This window comes from Antedon bifida, chromosome 7 (assembly GCF_963402885.1).
Source record: "Antedon bifida chromosome 7, ecAntBifi1.1, whole genome shotgun sequence".
Classification (NCBI taxonomy): Eukaryota; Metazoa; Echinodermata; class Crinoidea; order Comatulida; family Antedonidae; genus Antedon; species Antedon bifida.
Window position 1 is genome coordinate 24,483,326 of NC_136232.1, and position 23,967 is coordinate 24,507,292.

The 23,967-nt window shown below is 33.1% G+C and overlaps 3 protein-coding genes across 3 annotated transcripts in view; 2 read left to right on the forward strand and 1 right to left on the reverse strand.

Annotated features, from left to right (window-relative positions):
* The window catches only part of LOC144848741 (bridge-like lipid transfer protein family member 3B), a 109,311-nt gene that overhangs the window by 81,281 nt on the left and 4,063 nt on the right, over positions 1–23,967 (forward strand). The window lies entirely within an intron of this gene.
* LOC144848793 (G-protein coupled receptor GRL101-like) lies at positions 7,525–16,863 on the forward strand. Its single transcript, XM_078705725.1, has 9 exons — positions 7,525–7,551; positions 9,234–9,311; positions 9,524–9,595; positions 12,368–12,439; positions 13,333–13,404; positions 13,804–13,875; positions 14,150–14,224; positions 14,884–14,955; positions 15,273–16,863. Exon 9 carries the CDS (start codon positions 15,388–15,390, stop codon positions 16,291–16,293), a length of 906 nt encoding a protein of 301 aa, XP_078561851.1. The 5' UTR covers positions 7,525–7,551; positions 9,234–9,311; positions 9,524–9,595; positions 12,368–12,439; positions 13,333–13,404; positions 13,804–13,875; positions 14,150–14,224; positions 14,884–14,955; positions 15,273–15,387; the 3' UTR covers positions 16,294–16,863.
* On the reverse strand, positions 17,431–18,770 carry LOC144848822 (thialysine N-epsilon-acetyltransferase-like). Its single transcript, XM_078705758.1, has 3 exons — positions 18,176–18,770; positions 17,846–17,886; positions 17,431–17,746 (listed from the first exon to the last, which is right to left on the reverse strand). The coding sequence occupies exons 1-3, from the start codon at positions 18,207–18,209 to the stop codon at positions 17,576–17,578; spliced, it is 246 nt and encodes an 81-aa protein (XP_078561884.1). The 5' UTR covers positions 18,210–18,770; the 3' UTR covers positions 17,431–17,575.

The window sequence follows — 23,967 nt, forward strand, 5'->3', positions numbered from 1 at the left end:
CACGTTTATTAGAGTAAGGAATGATACTGTCAACTTGATTAAGAGTTCTAAAAGCATCCTTGAAAATAAGATTGCAAATGAGGTTAAAGTCAATGAAAAGTCTTTCTGGCGCTATGTAAATTCTCAGTTAAAAACCAGATCTGGTATTCCAACTCTTAGAAATTTTGAGGGTAAACTTGTTGTAGATGACCAAGAGAAAGCCGAGTCTTTTAATTCTTTTTTTAGCAGTGTCTTTTGTAAGGAGAACTTATCGAATGTTCCAAATCTGGATAAAAAGATTGAGGCTTCTTTGTCAGATATTGAGTTTAGTGTAGAAGATATTCACAAGCTGTTGTCTAACTTAGTTATAGATAAGTCAGCTGGCCCTGATGGATTTCACCCACGGGTTTTGATTGAATTAAAGGATCAAATTGCTTACCCTCTCAGTCTAATATTCACTAGATTATTCAATGATCAGAAGGTCCCTCTATCGTGGAAGGAGGCAATTGTAATACCTATATTCAAAAAAGGCAAAAAGGAGGACCCGGCTAACTATAGACCGGTTAGTTTAACGTCGGTCATAGGGAAAATGATGGAAAGAATTATTAGGGATAAACTTGTAATGTATCTTGAGAGTAATGGTCTTTTGTGCAACGAACAATTTGGATTCAGACAAGGTAGATCATGTGCATTACAACTACTTGATGTCCTGGAGAGTTGGACTACTAACCTGGATAACCATGATAGCTTTGATTGTGTCTATTTAGACTATAAAAAGGCTTTTGATAGTGTGCCACACCAAAGGCTTCTAGTCAAATTGAAAGGTTTTAGTCAGGCAGCATTTGTCACTATATTAACTTTACTTCATATATTTAGCCAAGTTTGATTTTTCACTTTTAAGTGATCAAGGACATCACAAGAAACAACTTCCAACTTGTTGTCCAAATTCTAAACGCGTTTTTCATTCGCTGGGGGCGCTTTTTCAAAATGGCCGCCTATGCTATCAAGTACTTATATCTCGGCAACCACTAATCGTAGAGACTTGGTTTTAGTCTTAAAATGTTCGTAAGGTACATAATTCTATTCACTATAATGGAACATTTTGCCCTAAAATTACCGGAAATACTATTTCTGACCATTTGACCTTTGACCTGATCTTATCATATCTCAATAACTATTGGTCAGAAAGAGTTGATATTTATCCCAAATTGTTCAGAAAATACATGTTTCTATTTGCTTTAATGCAAAGGTTTGTTTCAAAATGGCCGGAAAAACCATATCTGACCTTTGACCATAACCTGTGTGATATCCACAACATGTTGGTTATAGATAACATTTTTCGACAGATTTCTCAGAACATCCATATTTGTAACACATTATTGATTTTTCAATTATTGATGCTTTAAAACATTCACTTAAGCTTGGAAATTAAAGTTTTAAAATAAATAAAAGCCACTCATTATCTCCATACATAATCCTAGCCTGTAATTGGCTGAAAGTTCAAGCAGATTAGATTTCATGAGTTTAAATGGTAAGTGTTTTGTGGTAACATCCGATGATTTCAGTCAAACGAATGAAAAGCGAGACCAATTAGGAAAAGAAGCATTGGATAAATTTCATGAAAATTTTGGGACCCTCAAAAGAAAAACAACTTCTCGTATTTCAAGGATGTAGGAGCAGTGGTGAAAACCAAAATTAAAGGTCAACTAGCAAGAGAGAAAGCTGCTGTCTAGATTGTTAGTTGTGGCGAAGAGCAGGCCAGAGTTTGCTCTAAAGGATGTCATAGGCAACTATGAGTTCAATAGCACTCCACCATCAAATTTCCATCCAGATGGAAGAATGATAATGCTTTCTGGAAAATCCAAGGTATTGCAGTCAATAACAGAACTCCCTCTACCAGATAATGTCAGCAGGCCTGTACAGAAAGATGATACAAAAGCAGCATCAATCCTAATTATTGATGGAATGTGTGTCGTCAATATGGTAAAGAAGGTGTCCGATAAGTTCAATGCTTCTGACTTTGCATCTGAATTTGTTAACCTGATTGTTGGTATGAGCAAACCATATGATGAAGTTCGTCTTTTATTTGATCAATATCTATCAGGATCTTTAAAAGAATCTACACGAGATAAGAGAACACAGAAAACAACTACCATTCACTACCATGTCAATGACAACACTGAGATTAAGAACATTAAGACATTTTTATCGCACATAGAGACCAAAGCTAAACTTACAAAATACCTGTCAGAGAAGATACTTAATCACTTCAAGAACAACACGAAGAAGGTCCTAGTAACACATCACACGTCCATGATGGCAAACTGCAATCTCTCAGAAATTATCATGATGCCAGAGATGACACATGGACAACACACATTGGAAGAAGGGGACCAACTGGTCTTATTGAATGCCTTTGATTGTATGAACAAAGACCCAAGTGCCAATGTTGACATATTTTCTGTAGATACTGGTGTCTTTATCCTTTTAACAGGAAGCTATCCTCTACTTCCTCCAATGACCACATTTTGTAGGAAAAGAGGGGAAAAAATACCTATATGGGAATGCTATTACCGACAAATATCAGCAGCACTGATTGGATGGTACGCATTTAAAGGTACAGATAACACAGGTACATTTGCTGGAAAAGGAGTGTCCGCCCATTTCAAAGCACTTATGAAATGTGACGATGAAATACTAGATGCATTTGCTGTATATGGACTGACCTCTGAAATACCAAATTGGATTTTCAGGCAAATGGAAAGATATGTTTGCATATTATCAGTACTTCTAAGATCAAGGCAGATTTATGTCACAGACTTGAGATGGATGTTATTTGCACAGAAAGGCAAGGAAGGACAACAATTACCTCCAACCATGGGAACTCTTAGACCACACGTGGAAAGAGCATACTACATGTCTATTGTATGGAATTCATCATGCAAGCCAACTCTATCTATTCCACCAGCAACTGACTACTCCTGGCAACGAGAAGATGGTCACTTGAAGCCGGTATTTTGCAACAATCCACCAGCACCAGAAGCTCTTCTAGAAATTCGTCGATGTACCTGCAATGGTTCATGCTCAACAAATCGCTGCAGTTGTAAGAAAAACAACTTGCTCTGTACTGATGCATGTGAGTGTGGTGATGGATGTGAGAATACAAAGGACACGAATGTAGAGCTGAACTTTATTTACTGGAGAGGGTAATCTGACTATTATCAATATTTATGGTATGTATTTATTCATTATAACAGTTCCATTGGTGATTTGAAATATTGATTTTGGAACAAGGGATATCATCAACAAAACCACAAGTACCGGTACAAGTTATAAACAATACTAGACAAATCTATAGTCTCTCAGTTGTGGATATTACATGCATTAGGGCAAGAGGTCAGATATGGCATTTCTGTTTGCTTTAAAACAAAACATTTAATTACAGTAAATATAAAAAGGCATACTGCAAACAATTTGAAACAAATTTCAAGTCTGTGTGACCATTAGTTACCGAGATATGATGATAGAAGGTCAAAGGTCAAATGGTCAGAAATGGCATTTCCAGTCATTTCTGGTCAAAATGTTCCATTAGAGTAAATAGAAATATCTACCTTACGAACATTTAAAGATTAAAACCAAGTCTCTACGATTATTGGTTGCCGAGATATAAGTACTTGATAACATAAGCGGCCATTTTGAAAAAGCGCCCCCAGCGAATGAAAAACGCGTTTAGAATTTGGACAACAAGTTGGAAGTTGTTCGTTGTGATGTCCTTGATTACTTAAAAGTGAAAAATCAAACTTGGCTAAATATATGAAGTAAAATACAAATGCTGCCTGACTATTTTGGTATTACGGGAAATCTACTAGGTTGGTTCTCTAATTATTTGTCAAATAGAACGCAACGAGTTAGTGTCAATGGTCAATTATCATCACAGGCTCCAGTATTAAGTGGAATTCCACAGGGTAGCGTTGTGGGCCCAATCTTATTTTCAATCTTCATTAACGATTTACCTGATGTTGTCGAATCTAGTATACGTTTATTTGCAGACGACACTAAGTTGTATAGAGTGGTCAATAACATTGATGATGCGGATTTATTTCAGAGAGACATTGATAGTGCTTCCCATTGGTCTAATGTTTGGCAATTGCCATTTAATGACACTAAGTGTAAGGTATTTCATTATGGTCGTGATAATCTTAAGTTCTTGTATTCAATGGCTGGTAATTTACTACATGAGGTAAAGCAGGAGAAAGATCTGGGTGTTACCTTTGATCCTAGTTTAATCTTTAATTTGCATGTAGCGGATATCTGTAAAAGGGCTAATAAGAAACTAGGAATGATTTATAGATCTTTTAAATTCTTGAATAAAGATGGATTTTTGAAGCTGTATAAGTCTATTGTCAGGCCAACGCTTGAATATTGTAACACTGTTTATAATCCTATTAGAAAACGAGATCAGGATGAAATAGAGAAGGTCCAGCAAAGAGCAACAAGATTGATTCCTAGGTACCGAAATATCCCTTATGAACAACGTTTGAGAATTCTTGGTCTTCCTACTATGAGATATCGAAGGCAGAGAGCGGATATTATCCAAGTTTTTAGGATTGTTAAGGGTTTCGATCGTATCTCGATCAACACATTTTTTGAATTTGATCTAGAATCTCGGACCCGTGGACACACATATAAACTCAAGTTTAAAAGCTCTCGTCTTAATATTAGGAGGGACACCTTCTCCAGGAGAGTTATTCTCTTATGGAATGCTCTGCCTACGGATGTAGTTTCATGTGCTACGGTGAACTCGTTCAAAGCAAAACTTAACGTCGCATGGTCTAACCACCCGCTGAAGTTTTCACCCTATATTGAATATGATTTTATTGCTAAGAGGGGCTTTTAAGCACTGAGTGCTTCGCCTCGATCCCGTAGACGAAAGTGTACGGGAAACAAGTAAACAAGTAAACAAGTTGATCTTTTTTGTCATTAAATTTTATTTTAAAGTTATGTAGTAAACTTAATTTGTAATTATGAATTCCTTATTATATTATAGTTAAATGTAAATTTAATTCTTGTACCAGAATAAAATAATGTATTACATGCAATTTTCTAACAGTATGCAAAATTTAAGGTAATGATCCTATGGAGTAATTGTTTTAACTTCATTTAATAATTACTATTTTATTACATTTAAAACTCCCAACAATGGGTTTTAATGTCCCCTTAGGGAGGCCTTTCGGGGGGTCCAGTTTGCCTTAATATCATTTTCAGTATTTCTATCAAATTATATTCACTGTCATCAAGTATTTAGGTAACCGGTTACAGGATTATAAATACATGAAAAAACCCCTTATTGTCACAAATTGTCTGTGCCTATGAGATGTGTGTTTGTGTTTGGATGTGCTGAAAAGAAGGCCTTGAAACGAAGGCAATTGCTGCCTCTTTTTTTAGGATTCTTGGGTGGGCTTCTATTTGAGATATGCTAAATTTTGAGATGGGCTTTTTTTGTGCCGCTCCTTTAGAAGCAGCACAAAACAAGCAAGCATTAGGAAACAAGCAAGCATTAGGAAACAGTTACCATTCGGAAGGTTATAGTTTGCTAGGGTTGAAAAAATGGGTATTTGGAAACTCCGGACTGGGAATGGGGGAAAACCCCAAAATTTTATCAGATGTAGAACTCAATAGATAATTTGCAATTAACTTACCTGGACTATTATACTGTGCATTATTTATTATTTAAGGCGGTTGGAAGGTAACTAAATACATACATTGGAAGCCTATGCATTTGCCAGTTTGGAATCATTTGGAGTTTCTTTTCAATACTCCCTAATTGTGGTTATTATAATTATTCCAGTTAATATGATGTATGATAATCAGTCCTAAGTCACGGAGGATTCAATTGAAACCTATTATTACCATTAATGGCAAAAGCTTAGAATATGTTGACTCAACCACATATCTTGGTCATGTTATCTCCTTGGATTTATATGATAATTTCGATATAAAGCGGCAATACAGATCTTTGTGTATCCGAGCCAACTCATTGGTCAGAAAATTTAGCATGTGTTCTGTCGTTTATTTATAACATATTGTGTAAAATGTATTGTGCTACATAATGGTGCAACTAATCAGGGTACCTTGCGATCTCTCCAGGTATGCTACAATAATAGGTTAAGAATGTTGTTGCAAAGGCCTCGACATTGCAGTCCCAGCCTTATGTTTACGGAATGTAGAATTCCTTCTTTCTATGAATTGTTAAGAAAATCAATATATGGCCTGATGGGTAGACTAAATGCATGCGAAAATGTTTTAGTCTCAACGATTATAAGCAATGTCTTAGTTAAGTCGAAGATGGAATGTCATCCTGAGATGAGTAGTAGTAATTAGTCTTGTTTATTTTATTTCATTTATATGTACTTTTTACTTTCTATGGACCAGAGATTCCGAAATAAAAGATTGAATGAATGAATGAATACTGAATGTCATATAGACTGCCCAAACAAACATTGAGTAAACATTCGAATGAACAACATTAATTATAATTGATTAATTGATTCAAAGATATTTTTTTTCAATAAAAAAGAATGAAATTTTATCCTAATACTGAATCAAACAAATTATATGATTTTAATTACTATAAATTATTTTATTTTTGGTCTATGGTGTAGTCAGCTCCAGATAGACTTTTCTTTCATCATTTCCTCTACTGTATATTAACTACTGTAGTTTCAAGCAGGAATGCTTGTTACTCTCAGTATAACATTTTAAATCGTAATCTAGTCTTAAAGATACATTGTCCGCATATTTAAAAAAAAAATTCACAAAAGTCACATAAATATTTAAATTCACTTTGACCAAAAATGTGATTATTTTCAGTAAAAAGAATTTTAGAATCAACATTTTTAAATTTATCAAATTATTTCAAATAATTTTAACATCAACATTTTTAAAATGTATACACCTTGACTGAACTATTTATTTTTGTAAAATATATATTGAAACTGAATAACATATTAGATAATACATTTATTATATGGTTGCTAACAAACAATTTGAATTTGTTGTAGAATTTTTTTTTAAGATAATAAGTTATTAACGTTATTTACCAAATTTTTATTTTAACATATTATATTTTGACATACTAAAGTATACAATAGATGGATTACATGCAGTATAATGTATTTACTGTACTACAATTTTAGTTTTAATTAAAAAGTTAAATTAAAAATTGTATTTTACGTTGTAGAACAACTATAACAAAATATTTAATATATAATTTCATTATTATTATTATGTGATTATAAGTTTAAACTCACGCCCCCCCCCCCCACCCCAAAAAAAAAAAAACTGGTTTTTAATGAATTTACCATGACTTTTTTAAATTTTTCGTATAATAATATAATAAATCAAAATAAAATATAATTTAAGTGAGATTTAATACATTTAGTATTTGTTTATGTATGTAGAGATTTTGTTTGAGTTATCAAAAATATAAATAATATTTTTAATATTAACAATTACTTTGTATTTTTTCTTACTTTGAAGGATATTGCACATCGGGCAATTCAATGATTACAGGTATTTTTTTCATAGTTACTCTTATGAATTTCTTTTGATTAATAATTCATTAGTTCAATATATGTACTGCAAAAAAGAATGCAAAAATGCCATGCAATTTTGATAACACACATGTATAATCTTTGCCATTTAATTATTATCACTAGATGGTACGCTCCACTTTCAGCGTTAAAAAACTGGCGATTTTAAATGTACGTACCGCAGGACAATAATACATGTCGTTTACAGGAACGAATAAATAGACACGGTGATTTATGTACTCAACTAAAATTAGCACCCTGGGAATTACTTCGGAAAGAGAAACTTGTCACAAAATGAGACCAATTGTTTAAGTCAATTTTAAACAAACTTAATTTGTGTTTTGTATGTAACATTAGGGTTGAGGGATGGGGAAGAGGATGGGTGCAAAGAGGAACAATTTTTTAAATATATTCTTTATCCATTTAGTAACAAAATATTAATTGTTTTCATGTTTTACAAATAATATACCACTAAACACAGTAAAACATTGCGATGTAATACTTTGCTGAAACTATCCCCGTCCTAGTCGATTGAAATAGTACAGTACGTGTAACGATACATCACTACGACGTGTATATGTTTATATAATGTAAAACAATTTGTGAAAACCACCTCTATTCGGGGCAAATCATAAATTCGATTTAATCGTCAATAAATATTAAATTAACTAACTCAACTTAATTAGTAGGCCTAATTGTTTTCAATTGTTTCTTAGAGCTAATTCATACTTAAGTTGGTTCCTACCCTACCCACCAAAGTTGTTCTGCGTTTAGGGCATGTGATGCACCGTAGCCCTATCCTCTACTGGCTTTAAAATGCTACTCATGCCAGTGAGGGAAGGGTGATGATGTGGGTGGTTTAACTGCAATAATAAAGATTTGTACATAATATACGGCGACTGAATTTAATACAAATAAAATATAATTATATTTTTATTTACTGTTACAACATACGGTTGAGATATAATAAACTGTTATATTTTATTTTGTAACATAATTTAGCTTAAACAGTGGGCTATGAGAACAAAATTTCTATTTTTGTACTTATGATATTGAATATGAATGAATAAATGAAGGTTAACAAAACAAGGCTATCAAATTAAAGTTAATTGATAAACATATCATATTTCTTGTCTTGCTGCATAAACCTATTCTTTAAAAATCAAAACTTACCTAAACATTATTTACATATTTATTGAAATTGCTTCGTTTATTTCTACTTTTTTAATTCATTTGTTATGATTATTTTATTTTATGTGGTTTTCATAAAATGAAGCATCATTCAGTACCATTTCAGTACCTGTTTCATTTATTGAGTTGCAGGCTACACTGCAGCAGTGGAATCAGGATAAAAAAAAGTGGGGGGGGGGGGGGGGGGGGTATGTGGGTTTACAAAAATAACTGAATTTTGATGTATAATGTTGTCCACCTATATCACTACAGTGTAATCCCGTGGTAAACAAAGAAAAGTAACATTTCACAACCAGAAAAAACACAATATTTAATTCAATTTTGTGATAATTGCCCAGTCGGAGAATTAGAATTCTTAGATCTAATCTTTAATGGTAACTAATGGTTTTAAATTATAGTTGAAAAAATATAGTTTATAGTAGGCCTAGTAGTACAAATAGTTTTGAATTTACTGAACTTTCCTTTTTTTAGGCCTAACCTGGTGGAATCTAATCAAATACGTACACTAGAAGCCAATGCATTTAATGGGTTGACATCACTGCCAGAACTGTGAGTATTTTTTGGGTAGGAATTTCTACAAAATTTTTAAAATTTTCAAATAAAACTAAATTTTAGAAACTTTTTTTTCCAAACTAAAACCAACAGAAAAATATGGCACAAAATGGTATATGATATAATAACAATTATGTAATACATATCGCAAAACATGAAATGTATTTAATTGTCTGCTACTTGGTTTACTACATTGTTTTTCCTTGAAGGTGGTTGAGAGATTTCAATATAAGTACATTGCCAGCAAATGCATTTTTTGGTTTAACTGCATTGACATTGCTGTGAGTATTTTTTCATGCTATATACTTAATAATTATGATTGAATTGCTTCATAACATTTTAATTTATGTTATAAGTAAATTTAATCTAGTGCTGTAACAAATAATGTATAGCATCTAATTCCCCGATATAAAGACTATTTTAAAGTAACATAGATTTCTGTATTTTAAAAATTGTATTTATACAAACGTTTTCCTGTCCTCTTATGGAAATGTTTGAGATGATTTGAGATGGTACCAGGGAAAGTAATTTCATTCTTCCCTAATGGTACGTACCAATGCACTATATTGAATAAAAAGGACACACAGACTTTTATGTGAGTATCCGTTATGAGGTGTCCAATTACAAGTGGTGTCCACAGGAAGTTTCAACTGTATTATGGACCATAGCTGAATAAAGTCATAGGAAAATTTTAAAGCTCAGGTACAGGCTTGAATTTTAAATATAATATTTAGTTAATTGTAAATAAATCAAATATTTGTAACAGAAATCAAGACGACAAAACATGAATTTCCCATAATATGGTCAAATACAAAATTTGGCAAAATTCTTCCATAAAACCAGAAAGACCTTTTTTCAGTTGTTAGGTAGTTAACCTAATGTAATAACATATCTGGTGACTCCCTAGAAGGTGAAAAAGATGGTGGATATACGGTGGATAATTTTTGCTATAGCATGAAAATAAAAATCTGAAGTTGAATAAAAATACCAGAAATGTAATATTCAAGTTATATTACCTATATTTAGTCATCTGATAACATTTTTTACCACACCGTTTATTTTTCATAGCTTTTTAAAATGCCTCTCTATTTACAAAATTTGTGTACAAAAGAATAGAGATTTTACTGTGTAATTTGAACTATCCCCCCACTGATAAGAAAGTGCTTATTTTCAACAAGCTCCTGTAACACAAATAAAATCCTAAAAAATATGAAACATAGGGCAAACTCGTATCCGGACAACTACCCCCTGGACAATTACCACCCGGACAGCTACCACCCGGAAAATGACCCCCCTAGGACAACTACCATCCCGACAATTACCCTCTAGGACAACTACCCTCTAGGACAACTACCCCCTTAGGACAACTCCCACCCGGACAACTACCCCTTAGGACAACTACCCCCTAGGACAACTACCCTCTAGGACAACTACCCTCCTAGGACAACTACCCTCTAGTCCAACTGCTATGCCCTAGGACAACAACACCCTCTGAACAACCACACCTATATCAGACACCTACACCTTAGGTTATAATTACGATCTTGTAAAACTTACTGAACTTCAAAACATAGGAAGAGAGATTGATCTTAAAAGAAAGCTTTTGAATTTTTTAATATGCGTATCGTCAGCAGTTAATTTACATTAAACAAGAATCGATCAAATTATTAAAACGTATTCCAATCTTGAAAAATAAAGGGGTGGCTTATTTTATTCTTGTGTGACATGAGATGCCGTATATAAATCTAGGAACATACAGTTTACCTAGCTGCACCAGTCAATCAAACAGTCTTTCATTTAGTTTTGAAGTTCAGTGAAGTTTTACAAGATCGTAATTATAACCTAAGGTGTAGGTGTGGTTGTTCAGAGAGACGTGTTGTTGTTCTAGAGGGGTAGTTGTGCTAGGGCATAGCATTTGGACTAGAGGGTAGTTGTAAGATAGTGGGACTGGAGCATTTCGTTCTCTCTTTTCTTTTTCAAAACAAATGTTTTACCGTAAGAGCTTATGTCATGATGTTTAATGACATACATTATACGTTTACTACTACAAGTCCAGTAATAATGGAATATTGGTTTGGCTGTTACCACTTCATAGAAGAATTGATTTGTTTTTTACATTTTCTCTCCACTCCTGAGAAAATAGGACAATAAACGTTTTTAGAACCTAAAGAATAATTATATCCATGATGTGTTTATGACTTAAACATTTCTACTTATTTTTATTTTATTCCAATTCGTATTCTACAGCAAAGAACCTCCTAATTTTACTTTAGATTAAAAAAAACCCTACACTATTAATCAATTGATTACATTAAACGATTTGAAAATAAATCTCTCTCTCCCCCTTTGACAGGTTCATACATTTCATAGTTTTCCTATTATGAAAACATACCTAACTGCGCCAACTGAGGAAATCGTTTTTCATAGTTTGTTCTAGAAGTTTAAAAAAAATAAATATCGCTACAGTTTTTACAAAATACGCTACAAATCTTAGGTACATACGTCGATATTTTAATAATTTCACGTCAAATAATATTGGTAAATATATAGTGTGGTACAACGCCCTCGTTATAGTCCTCTCTTCACACACAATTTGATTTTACAATACAATTGGCACCAAAAGAAGCAGCTTGTTAATTTGGTTACCAATCGTAGTTGTCCAAAGCTGTAGTTGTTCCTAGTGGGTAGCTAGAGCGTAGTTTTCCTAGGGGGTAATTGTCCTAGGGGGTAATTGTCCTACAGGGTAGTTGTCCTAGGGGGTGGTTGTCCTAGGGGGTGGTTGTCCTAGAGGGTAGTTGTCCCAGGGGGTAGTTGTCCTAAGAGGGTAGTTGTCCTAGGAGGGTGATTGTCCTAAGAGGGTAGTTGTCCTAGGAGGGTAGTTGTCCGGGTGGTAGTTGTCTAGGGGGTAGTTGTCCTAGACCCAGGGGAAACTATAGATCGATAATTGTTGGAATGTATGATCAATAGAATTTTTTGGCCCGCACCTAGCCTTTAAAGCAAACACAATTTCTTGGATATTTTAATTTCTTTTCACTGTGTATTCTTTATTGTAGGAGGTTGGACAATAACCAATTAAAGAAATTGCCAGCAAATGCATTTAATGGTTTGACAGCATTGACAGAACTGTGAGTATAATATCTTAAAGATGTATTGTCTCTTGAAACACAAAAAATGAAGGTCAAAATATTCTAAATTTAAATTGGCGATATCAAAGTAATAATAAAGCTTTAAGTCGAAAATTCGAGCCAAAAACAAGTTTACGTAATTAACAGGTAAATTAATTTGATTACATTTCGTCTGGAAAAAAAAATTAAACAAAGATTTCAAACCACGAGTATGCATTATGCATAATGCTAATTAGGATTGTTTACAACTCGTCACGGTTGAGGTGTTCTCACACAGATCTAGAGGAAGTTTTATGATTATGCATACAGAGTAGCCAAACAAGCATGTTGCATTATGAGATATGTTTTGATCGAAAACTTTGACTGAAAGTCAAAGTTATTTTTTGAACAAAACAACGTCTGTATTTCAGTTAAATAATTTTTTTTTGGATTAATTTTTGGTGAAAGTTAATAACTATTGTGATACTTAAAAATGACCCATTTTTTTCGAAATTTTTATTTTTTTATAAATCAATACATTGTACGATAAACAGATATGCATGTAGTTTTTCATTTTATAATGTGTAATTGAATTTTAATGAGAGATGATGAACTTGGAGCCACTGGTCGACTTGCCTGAAATAACACTTTTGTACTATAAAAGGGTTACTATTCTCTAGCATAAAGGAAAATATTTACAGGGTGGGCAAGTAAAGCTTAAAACTAATTAGCACAGTGGTTTACAAAGCTGTAAATGGAAGAATAACTAATAAAAACTTTAACATGAAAACAAATAAAAATAAAAGGGGTAAATGCAGTGTTTATATTAAATAATTAGATAATTTGCAACTAACTTAATTACCTGCTCAAGCCCAAACTAGCAATACCATACTGTGCATTATTTATCATTTAAGGCAGTTGGACGGTAACCAAATAAGTACATTGGAAGCCTATGCATTTTCTGGTTTGGAATCCTTGACAGAACTGTGAGTATTTTTTCAATACTTTTACAAACTTCCTAATTTCTAAAGAAACTTTATTTATTACTTATTACTTTATTACTATTCTAATTATTCCAGTTGATACTGTATGTCATGGACTGCCCTAACATTGCTGTAACACAGGTGCCAATCAACAATAGATTTACAAATAACAATATGAATTATATTATTGTTTATATTATGAAATTTTGATTCAAAGATCTCTTTTGTCACAATTTTTTTTTTAATGAAAATAATTACCATAATACTGTATCAAACAACTTGGATACTGTATATGATTTTTCTTACTATAAATTATTTTCTTTTAAGTTGTTTTTTAACATACTGTATCAAACAACTATGATATAATAGTTTTACTTTACCTTGAAATATTTTATTTTGAAGGCGTTTGAATGGTCATAAAATCAGTACATTGCCAGCTAATGCATTTAATGGTTTGACAGCAATAACAACACTGTAAGTGTTTTCTCTTGTTCATATACTTTTATATTTTAAATTACAGTAAAAACCACAAAACATTCAAAACCCAACAACGTTTTTATTGTTTTTGTTATGGGAAAAAATATTGTCCCCTTAGGGGTTGGCCATAGTGTTATAACATATATTGCCCCTCGTTTGCGGAAAGTGTCTTCTGAGTAGAGCTGTCCTACTGTAAATCTTACTCATTATAGTATATTAATTGGTTAAGCTAATTATATAATTAAGGGTCCGTTGATTTATCTTTTAACAGGAACTTAGATAACAACGCTATAACTACCATAGATCCTGAGGCATTTTCTTTTGTTGTTTCATCACTTTCGATTTTGTAAGTTAACACTGTGCAATTTGTATTTTTTTAACTTCTCGCGTGTCCACAACCTAAATTGATTTGATTTATATCAGGATCAAGAGAGAGCTAGAACATCCACCTTTGATTGCCTCAATTAAATCATCCTTATCACTTTGGCCTATTTTTAATAAACAGTAATTATGTTTATGCACATGTGATTTACCACTAAAATATATTAACTTACTCTTCAATTTCAGAAATCATAGATCCAAATACTTGATAATTGCTCGACTCTATTACATGGTTATATGTTGCAGAAATTGATTTATTTTTTCAAAATTGAAGAAATTTAGTGTTAGTTACTTAATACTATCTACTAACAAGTAAAACCACCTTTAAAAATACCAAACTACAATAACTAAACACTCGAATCTAAACATATTATTAGTTCTGTACAATATTATATTATATTATTATTCATTTATATTATAATAAGAAATGTTCTGTATACAACATAGATATATTAAGTTAGTAATGAATGAAAGAAGAGAAAGTGTGAAACATACAGAGTTCTAGACAAAAAAAAGTTGATACACAGAAAACCACCTCAGAAATAATAATTTTGGCAACTCTGGTAACTCTTCTTGTACATTCTTAACAATGTTTAATTTAGTGTTTGAATTTGTTATTTTTAGAAAGTTAAGAGGCAACAAGTTAAAGGTTTACAGAGATAGAACTTTTCAGCAATTTACAAGCTTAAAAGAATTGTAAGTATTGATAGATCTACATACACGACTTCAACTTATTATTCATAAAAAGAGAAATATTTGGCACATATGGCATTTCATACATATACTATTTGAGCTTAAAACACCAAGTGGTTGGATAACGTAAACAAGACAATAAATACAGACTTAGGGCAAACTTAAAAATATTGCAAAAGATATGCAGATAACATGCAGTTCAAAATTTTGAAATGTTGGTCTTGAACTATTTAAAACATCCCAAAATTTAATGAAATTCCTTTAAGATACAACAAATAATAACTTAGCACTTATTATGTTGCTATATTTGATTCTTTTAGGTACTCGGAATACTCTAGTCTCTGTTGCCTTGTTGGCGCCATCGATGTCTGCGAGCCTTCAGATGCATTTGCATCGTGTGAAGACTTGCTAAAAAATGAACTTCTCCGAGTGTTGATGATGATTATCGGGTTATCTTCGGTCATTGGGAATGTTGTTGTTATCGTTTCACGAAAGTTTAAAAAAGATAATGATATTAACAATGTTAAAGTCCAAACCACACTTATTACCAACCTCGCCGTGTCTGACCTGCTGATGGCAGTCTACCTGATCATCATTGCGAGTGCGGATGTACACTATCGTGGACGGTATGCCAGAGCTGCAAGGGATTGGAAGAGCAGTTTTCTTTGCAGCTTTGCCGGGGCAATTTCTACACTCTCTGGGCAATGCTCAGTGTTTACACTGATGCTGCTGAGTGTGGATCGAGCTATTAACATTGTTAATCCATTTAGTACGAAACGCCTCAATCGTACAAAATGTCGAATCATTGTCAGCTTCGGATGGCTATTCTGGATTGTGCTGAGTTTTCTTCCAGTGACAGCCAATGAATTAAACTTATCGTATTTTGGTGACAATTATTATGGAAAGGAAAGTGTGTGCCTTGCACTACCTTTAACCAGAAGTCGGTGGCCAGGTTGGGAGTATGCTGTTGCTATTTTTGTTGCCTTTAATGGCGTCGGCTTTTTTGTAATTGTACTTAGTTATCTGACAATTTTCTTGTCAGTGAAAAGATCGGGGGCCACTGTCAATAGAAGACAGAGGAGGAAAGAACAGTTAAAAATGGCGAGAAAACTAGGCTTAATAGTTTTCACTGATTTCTGTTGCTGGGCCCCGATTATAGTAATGGCAATTGGTTCCGAGACGGGTTGGATGACGATTCCTGATGACATATATGTTTGGGCAGCGACATTCATCATACCCATCAACTCCTCAGTCAATCCGTATCTTTACACAATTGCTTATATGTTTAAGTGCAAAGTGCGTCAACCGGCACCTGTACAGATTCCACTTAATACATTGTAATTTGGCTATTTATTGCATTCAATCTTTGATCAGAGAGTTGCAATTAAGAACTCTCTGCTTTGATCTTGTTTTAATCACATTTTTATCACTGTACCTGTAAACTTTTTACTAATATCATTTAAAAGCATTTTCTTGTACAATTCATATTTTTGTTTGTACTAAAATGATTTAAGAATTTGTTTATGTCAAGATTGTAGAATATTTAATAAATTCATAAATGTAGTTTGCTAATTTTAATTTTCAAGATTTCAGTATATTTATATGCCCATTTAAATTATTCATCAATGTATTTTGGTAATGTTGTTTTATAATTGTCAAGATTTTAGTATATATAATTTATTCAATTTATTTTAAGTTTTGTCACGATTTTAAAGAAATTCATCTATTCCTAATTAGTAATTTCATTATTGATATGTGGATGTTTCATAGATTCAAACTACTTTATTCATTAATAGTTGTAAATTATTGTTAATTGGTAACTAGTTTGGTGAATAACGCGAGTTTTATCTAAACCATCTATGGTAATTTGGTTTTTATAAATATATTTTGTCTGAAAAACTTTCAGTATCTTCTAAATACTTGATAAGTCAATCTAGTCAAGTTTTAGTTTAAAATTAAATAATATTTGTTGAATCTAAGTATTTCATTTTTGTTTTGGAATTTATAAATGTGACAGCTAATTCGTAAACTCCCATTGGTGACAATAGGACCAACTTTTACTTTCAAAACTTTACAATATTAATACTGAAAATGAATGTTTCATGAGGACTGCTTCTAAAAGCAAAATGTATACGTGACTACGACCTATGACAGACAATTTTGAAAGACTTGATTTGGTGTTTTATACAGGCTAAGAAAAATGGCAGCCATTTTGAAGTATATTTTAACCATCTTGGATTTTTAAAAGTGATTTTCTTGCCAAAATCGGATGCTTTAATACTTGGGTAAAATTGAGAGAGAAAACGGCCATTTTTTGTTTTTAGTTTTTTTTCTTCCTTTTCTCTATTTTTGATATGTTGTTCAGATGGGTCTTAGGAAGTACAACAAAAATAAATTCTGTTCTAATTTTGTCTAGGTCAAACCATAGTTTGACCGGACTAATGAATGGTCTTTCACACAGCAAATTAAACATTTCATGACGAAAACGCGATATACGCGTAGCATCATTTATCGTGTAAACGAATCATGCATGGAAAGCAGCCAGCAGATGTTGAAAAGGCATTACAATATTACATTATTATACTAACATTTCTAAAATGAAAATTGTGTTTAAATAGAAAAATTAAGAATTAGTCACAAATGTTAACAATTGAGGCTTAAACATTGTATACATATGCCAGTCCTCAGTTACTGTTAAATCTATTGAGTTGATTGTTTTATACATATTAATTGCTGGTTTATTCCAACCTAGCACTGCCCACTGCATTCTCTGGCAACCTTTCTCTAAACCAATCTGAAAAAATTATAATGTTGTTATATGGGTAAAAAATTATTTATATTATTTATATATTCATTAATTATTCATGTTTTTCAGTTATTTTTTGACACTTACCTCAGCAACCCTTCTCATCATAATTCGTCCGTAACCTCTTCCTATAAAATTTAAGTAAAGAATAACATTGATATTTTCTTTTTTTGTGACATGCTAATTGACTTTTTATTGAAGCATTTTTTAAAATAGTAAAACCATTTTTTTGGTTTTGGTTGGATTTCAACTATTAAAGAATTTTCAGTTTCCGCAGAGAAAAATAATAATAACATAGTTAGAAATACACATCACTTTAATTTTAACTGATTGCAACCAATCAAAATCTTTGGATGCATTCACATACATTAAAGGTCAGTTAGTAGTAGGTCATAGGTCAGTTAGTAGGTCATTTACCTCTGAACTCTTTCATGATATACAGGTCCTCCATATAAACCACCTTTCCCTTCCAAGTACTGTATGTATAGAAGAAGATACTGTAACCAATTACTTCAAATGTCTATACTTCTGGTCTTTTATATTCCGCTACTATGCAAGACACAATGCTTCCTGGATCAAATATATCCTTCTGTAGACCTGAAAAAAAACAAGAGTTTTTAACAAGTTCAATAAACATCTCACAGGAAAGCTACATTTCAGAAGACAAGTTTGCGAGTGCGTGTTTTAATTATGTACACTTTTTTGCACAAACCTTATAGTATTAAACACCGGCGCAGTTTAAATTGTTGAAATGAAATAGACAGTAAGACTTCTATGACATGCATGACGTATCGTATGTAATTTCAGAAAATTCAGTATCTATTAAGAATAGATTTTGAGTGAATATAACCAGAGGCGCCTCAGGACTAGTGCCTAAAAAGTGTGTACCCAAAATAATATTCTTCCGGGCGGAATTTTTATGTGATCACAAAATCGATTAAAACGATCTATAAATTATTCAAAGAGCCAGCTTCTGGGGGCCTTTGGCGGTCCCCAGCCTAATGGTGCTCGCTTTGCTCACAAAGTATTTCATTTTTATACGTCCCCCAACACCCCCCCCCCCCCACACCCCCTCCACCCACTATTAAAAACGGATCTGCGCTGTTGATATTAAATTGGATCTTCCTAATGTTTACATTACAGCAGGGTCATACTAGAAGTTGGTTAACCAGTCCGTGCGTAAGACCCAGCAGTCATATAATGGCAGTTCATCCAGTGATCAAATTATCGTCCATGGGTTAGTTCCAGCGGTCAAATCACTGTGCATGTAAAGTGAATAAAGTACAGTAAATCTCAGTAGAATATTGTTTTTTATGGTTTTCTTCATGAAAAAAATAATATTAAAAACTATTGGTTGTTAAATCGTTTAGGGTTGCTACTGGCTTGAGATTTCCTAAATATGGTCAAAATGCCCATGGCCAAAATGGTCCTGGGATGAAATGTTTCTAATTCATTAACATACTACTGTACTCCCCAAAGATTTTTACGTTGTTGTGGCTGATCTGTGATTCGTTCTAGACATGCAGTTCGGTAAAAGCCTCACTAATCCGTACTGGACATGTATGGGTAATTTGTGCTTTATTTTAGTAATAGTGTACCCTATTTTATACCTATGCTACACTACTCCTTAATTTTATTTTTAATGTAATGTGCAGTATACCTTCAGTAGTGTTTTCTACTTGATCTTCAGAATGTTCAAACACTGCTAATTCCACAATCATCTTCATTATCGCAGCGCAATCCTCCGGTCTTGCATCGTGTACAGAAGTTGCCATCTTCCATTTTGCTGCTACTGTACTACTTCCTTTTTTTAACTTGGAAAACTAGTTTATATATAGCTGGATATCAGAATTTTTATAAAAGTTAATGCATGACAGCATTAGACATTGAATATCATTATGTTATTTCCATAAACTCTTTAATACCTTACTTTATACTGTACTGGCTCTATTCTCGTATAAAGATAACCTGAAACAATATTTATTTCGCTACCTGCTAACTAACAAACTCCTGATTTTACAGAATAATGCAAAATATTTAATAACTAGGTGAATGAATGGGTTTAATTTGATGGATCTTTTATCTAATATAAAAGAAAAATAATAAAAATCTGGCCTAGCTACCTTAACCAGCCAGACATAGGTAAAAATCAGGAGGTGATAGAGAAATACTTACATAACATTTTTACTAATTAGCAGTCTTGTCCAAATAATGGTGCATAACGATGACGTTCAGTCCATACACCAAATTCATCATAAGTGTGCCGCTGATGAAATATTTATTTTCCTCATTTTGACTATGCGGTATGGAAGAACATGATACCAAAACCGCATATGGTAGTCAACTCACGTAATATTTGACATTTGTCTTCTTTTTGCAACACAATAATATTGGGTGGTACTGTTCGCACCTCAATCTCAACCCAAAACATTTACCCTCTCGCCATTTGCGCGGCGGTTATCTTTATTTGCAGCAGCGATTTCAAGTTAGGTGCAAAAGTACAGCAGTATTGCCGAACTTATGTATTGAATTTGAATCTCCGGCCCACAAATCATATAATTATTGAACTGTATTTTTGAGTCAGTCTAATTACCGAAAAAATGAAGAAAAAAAACCTGAAAACAACCATAAACAAAAAAATCTAAATACCAAAAACAAATTTGTATATTTTTATTTTAATGTCACCCTATACTGATGTGTGTTTCTAAAGCTAAGACCATGAGAAGACCGCGAACACAAAGCCAAGGAAGACCTTACGAAATGGTATTGTGCACAAAATACAACTAAAAATCGTGCAAATTAAATGATAACACCGTACCGTACATTTACTTACAAATTTCTATAAACAAAATTCGTTTTTAGTCTTTCGATTTTGATCCAGAAACCAGAAAACTGTAAAGTAAAAATGTTATATGTTAAGAATTGCAAGATAACTTGCCTATACCTTAAATATGTTTTAACTTGCATTTAAACCCTCTAAATAAAGAACAAACAAATCGTATAATCACGCTATGTACTTTACACTGCGCAACAAGGACGGGACCGAAAACATTATTACGACATCTTCAGATAGAGGTCAATCTTCTGATAAAGTTATACAATGTTATGTTTAGAAGATTTAGAGATACACGAGCAACAAAATTCGTGAAAAGAAAGCAGAAAAAGAATAAGATAGAAAAAATCCTGACAATAACCGCCAAGTGCGGATAACCAATAAAAAAAATCTAAATACCTGAAAACAAATTTGTATAATTTTTTTTTAATGTCGCCCTCTATTGATGGGTTTCTAAAGCTAAGACAATGCAGAGAATAAAAGACCGCGCGCAAAAGCCAAGGAAGACCCTACGAAAAACAACTGCCGAAGCCGGTTTCCAAGAAAACCGTTCTTTTTTTATTTTTCAATAGAAACAGGCCCTTAAGGTAGTAGCCGTTTTACTGAAATACAATGCAAATAGGGCCTACACAAAACAAATAAGATATACAATTTGACGCTTTTATCTTTACTGTTTTCATGTAATTAGGAAGCTTATGGAAGAACTATAAATTACTCCATCATGGGCTATACATTAACACTTATTTAACTGTAGGACTTTCATTACAAAAGTGTACTTGGATTGGATAGACAAAAATTGAAAACAACATAAGCTACAGTATATGGGGACACAATGTTAATAGGCCTCTATCATGTTAAGGCCGCGTAACGTTTTATAGCAATTACGTTACTATACTGATCAATAAACTTAGAAATTATCAGACTCAGGTTGGTGTAACGTTGACAATCCCGAATACGATGATACAATGGGAATTGTAGGTACAGTATCCCTCATGATACAATGGGAATTGTAGGTACAGTATCCTTCATGATACAATGGGAATTGTAGGTACAGTATCCCTCATGATACAATGGGAATTGTAGGTACAGTATCCCTCATGATATAATGGGAATTGTAGGTACAGTATCCCTCATGATACAATGGGAATTGTAGGTACAGTATCCCTCATGATACAATGGGAATTGTAGGTACAGTATCCCTCATGATACAATGGGAATTGTAGGTACAGTATCCTTCATGATACAATGGGAATTGTAGGTACAGTATCCCTCATGATACAATGGGAATTGTAGGTACAGTATCCTTCATGATACAATGGGAATTGTAGGTACAGTATCCTTCATGATACAATGGGAATTGTAGGTACAGTATCCTTCATGATACAATGGGAATTGTAGGTACAGTATCCCTCATGATACAATGGGAATTGTAGGTACAGTATCCCTCATGTAAACTGATGTTAACACTGCAAATTAAAATGCATACTTTTTGAATACAAATTAGAAAATCCAGAGTAAACAATGAGAGGCGTCAAAGGGTAGCCGTAATTATAATTAAGATTCTGTATAAGCTGGTAATTATTCTGCGGATTAGTAGAATAATGAAGAATACTACGTTCAAACCTCAGGTATAACATGGGATTGTTTAGGGACGGACAGGGCTAGAGCATGGAGGTAAAAAATAATTTATTTTTTACCTCCATGGGACTATACACAGCCAATATGTATACTGTCCACTCCAGAAAATTGTTGAAGGTAAGGTATCGAAATTTCTGGTTCCAAAGTTGTATTAACTTACCTCCATGGCTAGAGTACGCCTAGAATAACAACAACGTAGCATAAGGTAATAGTAATGATTCGCATTTCCATTGTTACAATACAGGTGGCATAGCCGATGTACGTTTGCACGCAAGAAAAATGAATAAACGTAGAGCCTACACTTCAATTTCTAGAAAGATATAACAATACAGTTATAATTAGCCTACATAAATCATCATATAATATAAATGTTATTACAAATGGAAGTGAACTGAAGTAATCCACGACCACATGGCTTGTCTTGTACTTAACCCTATCCTATCGACTCACCTCTCTGAATGGTAATAATGCTAGAGTATACCTAGAATAAAAACGTAGCATAAGGTTATAGTCGCCTAAACGAATAATTCGCATTCCCATTGTTAAAATACAGGTGGCATTGCCGATACGCCGATTTTGTACACACTTAAGAATGAAAAAAAAAAGCAGGAATGAACATAGGGCCTACACTTCAAATTTTAGAAAGATATATTATAACAATGTAGCAAAGAACTTAAAAGTGTTATAAGTTCTTCAATGTAGTTATAAAACCTATGTAACGGGCGTTACGCTAAATGAATTTTGTTAACAATTATTGGGACAATTTCGGGCAAAGGAGAGAGGTTAAAGCGTGGTTCCCACTAGGACGCAACGCAAGGGCGAGTTGACCAATCACAAGCCACTGTTCGAATAATCCATCGCTTGTGATTGGTCAAAATCACTTTTGTTGCGTTACGTCCTTGCGTTGCGTTGCTAGTGGGAACCAAGCTTAAGCGGTGACTCAGTTGTTATTGCGAGGATGTTTGCAGATTACGAAGTGAAGAAATCTGGTAGTATTTGTTATGTTTAATGAAGTTTATTGATTATAATTGTAAGTAATATGTTTTAGTTATACTACTGATTTGATTGATATAGTTAATTTAAATTAAAGTCCGAGCTATTCGTAAAATAAGATGTTGATCATCGTGACAACATTGGCATAACGTGCAGCAGTAGTGCACGCGCGCCGTCCTTGTTGTGGGTAAACAGGGCCAGCATGTTCATGTTTTCATTAATCGTATGTAATCAAGTTTACGTGAGGAATTAGATCATCCGATGCATTTATGTAAGTCAAAGTATGTGTAAGATAAGATCGCTATGATGTATTGATAGTTGGACTACACTTCGTTCTTGATAGTTATTTAAACATTAATGTTAAGTTGATCGTTTTTCCATAAAGTTTAATGCAAGTAGCTTGATTTGGCGAGGAACGTCATTGCATTTCTGTGAAGTTGGTTACTAGTAGTTCCTAGGGCCTAGTTCCTTATTCAATTAAAGGAACAGTCACAAATATTTAAATAAAAAAACAGATTTCTCTACGGCGAATAAGTAACTGGCTTTACGAACGTTATAACAGTTGACCTACTTATATTTTTCACAATTTTTTGGTATGAATCGATAACCCTTGACCTACTTTACCATTTTCCACCGTAGTTCCGTGAACATTTTTGCATCTACGCCCTCTACGGCGAATAAGTAACTGACTTTTACGAACATTATAACACTTGACCTACTTATATTTTTCAAAATTGTTTGGTAT

Coding starts and splice junctions, on each gene's coding strand:
- LOC144848793 (XM_078705725.1), top strand. CDS start 15,388: ATGATGATTATCGGGTTATCTTCGGTCATTGGGAATGTTGTTGTTATC.
- LOC144848822 (XM_078705758.1), bottom strand. CDS start 18,209: ATGGAGGACCTGTATATCATGAAAGAGTTCAGAG. Junction 17,887..18,175: donor TATCATGAAAGAGTTCAGAG/GTAAATGACCTA, acceptor TAAATTTTATAG/GAAGAGGTTACGGACGAATT. Junction 17,747..17,845: donor TGATGAGAAGGGTTGCTGAG/GTAAGTGTCAAA, acceptor TAATTTTTTCAG/ATTGGTTTAGAGAAAGGTTG.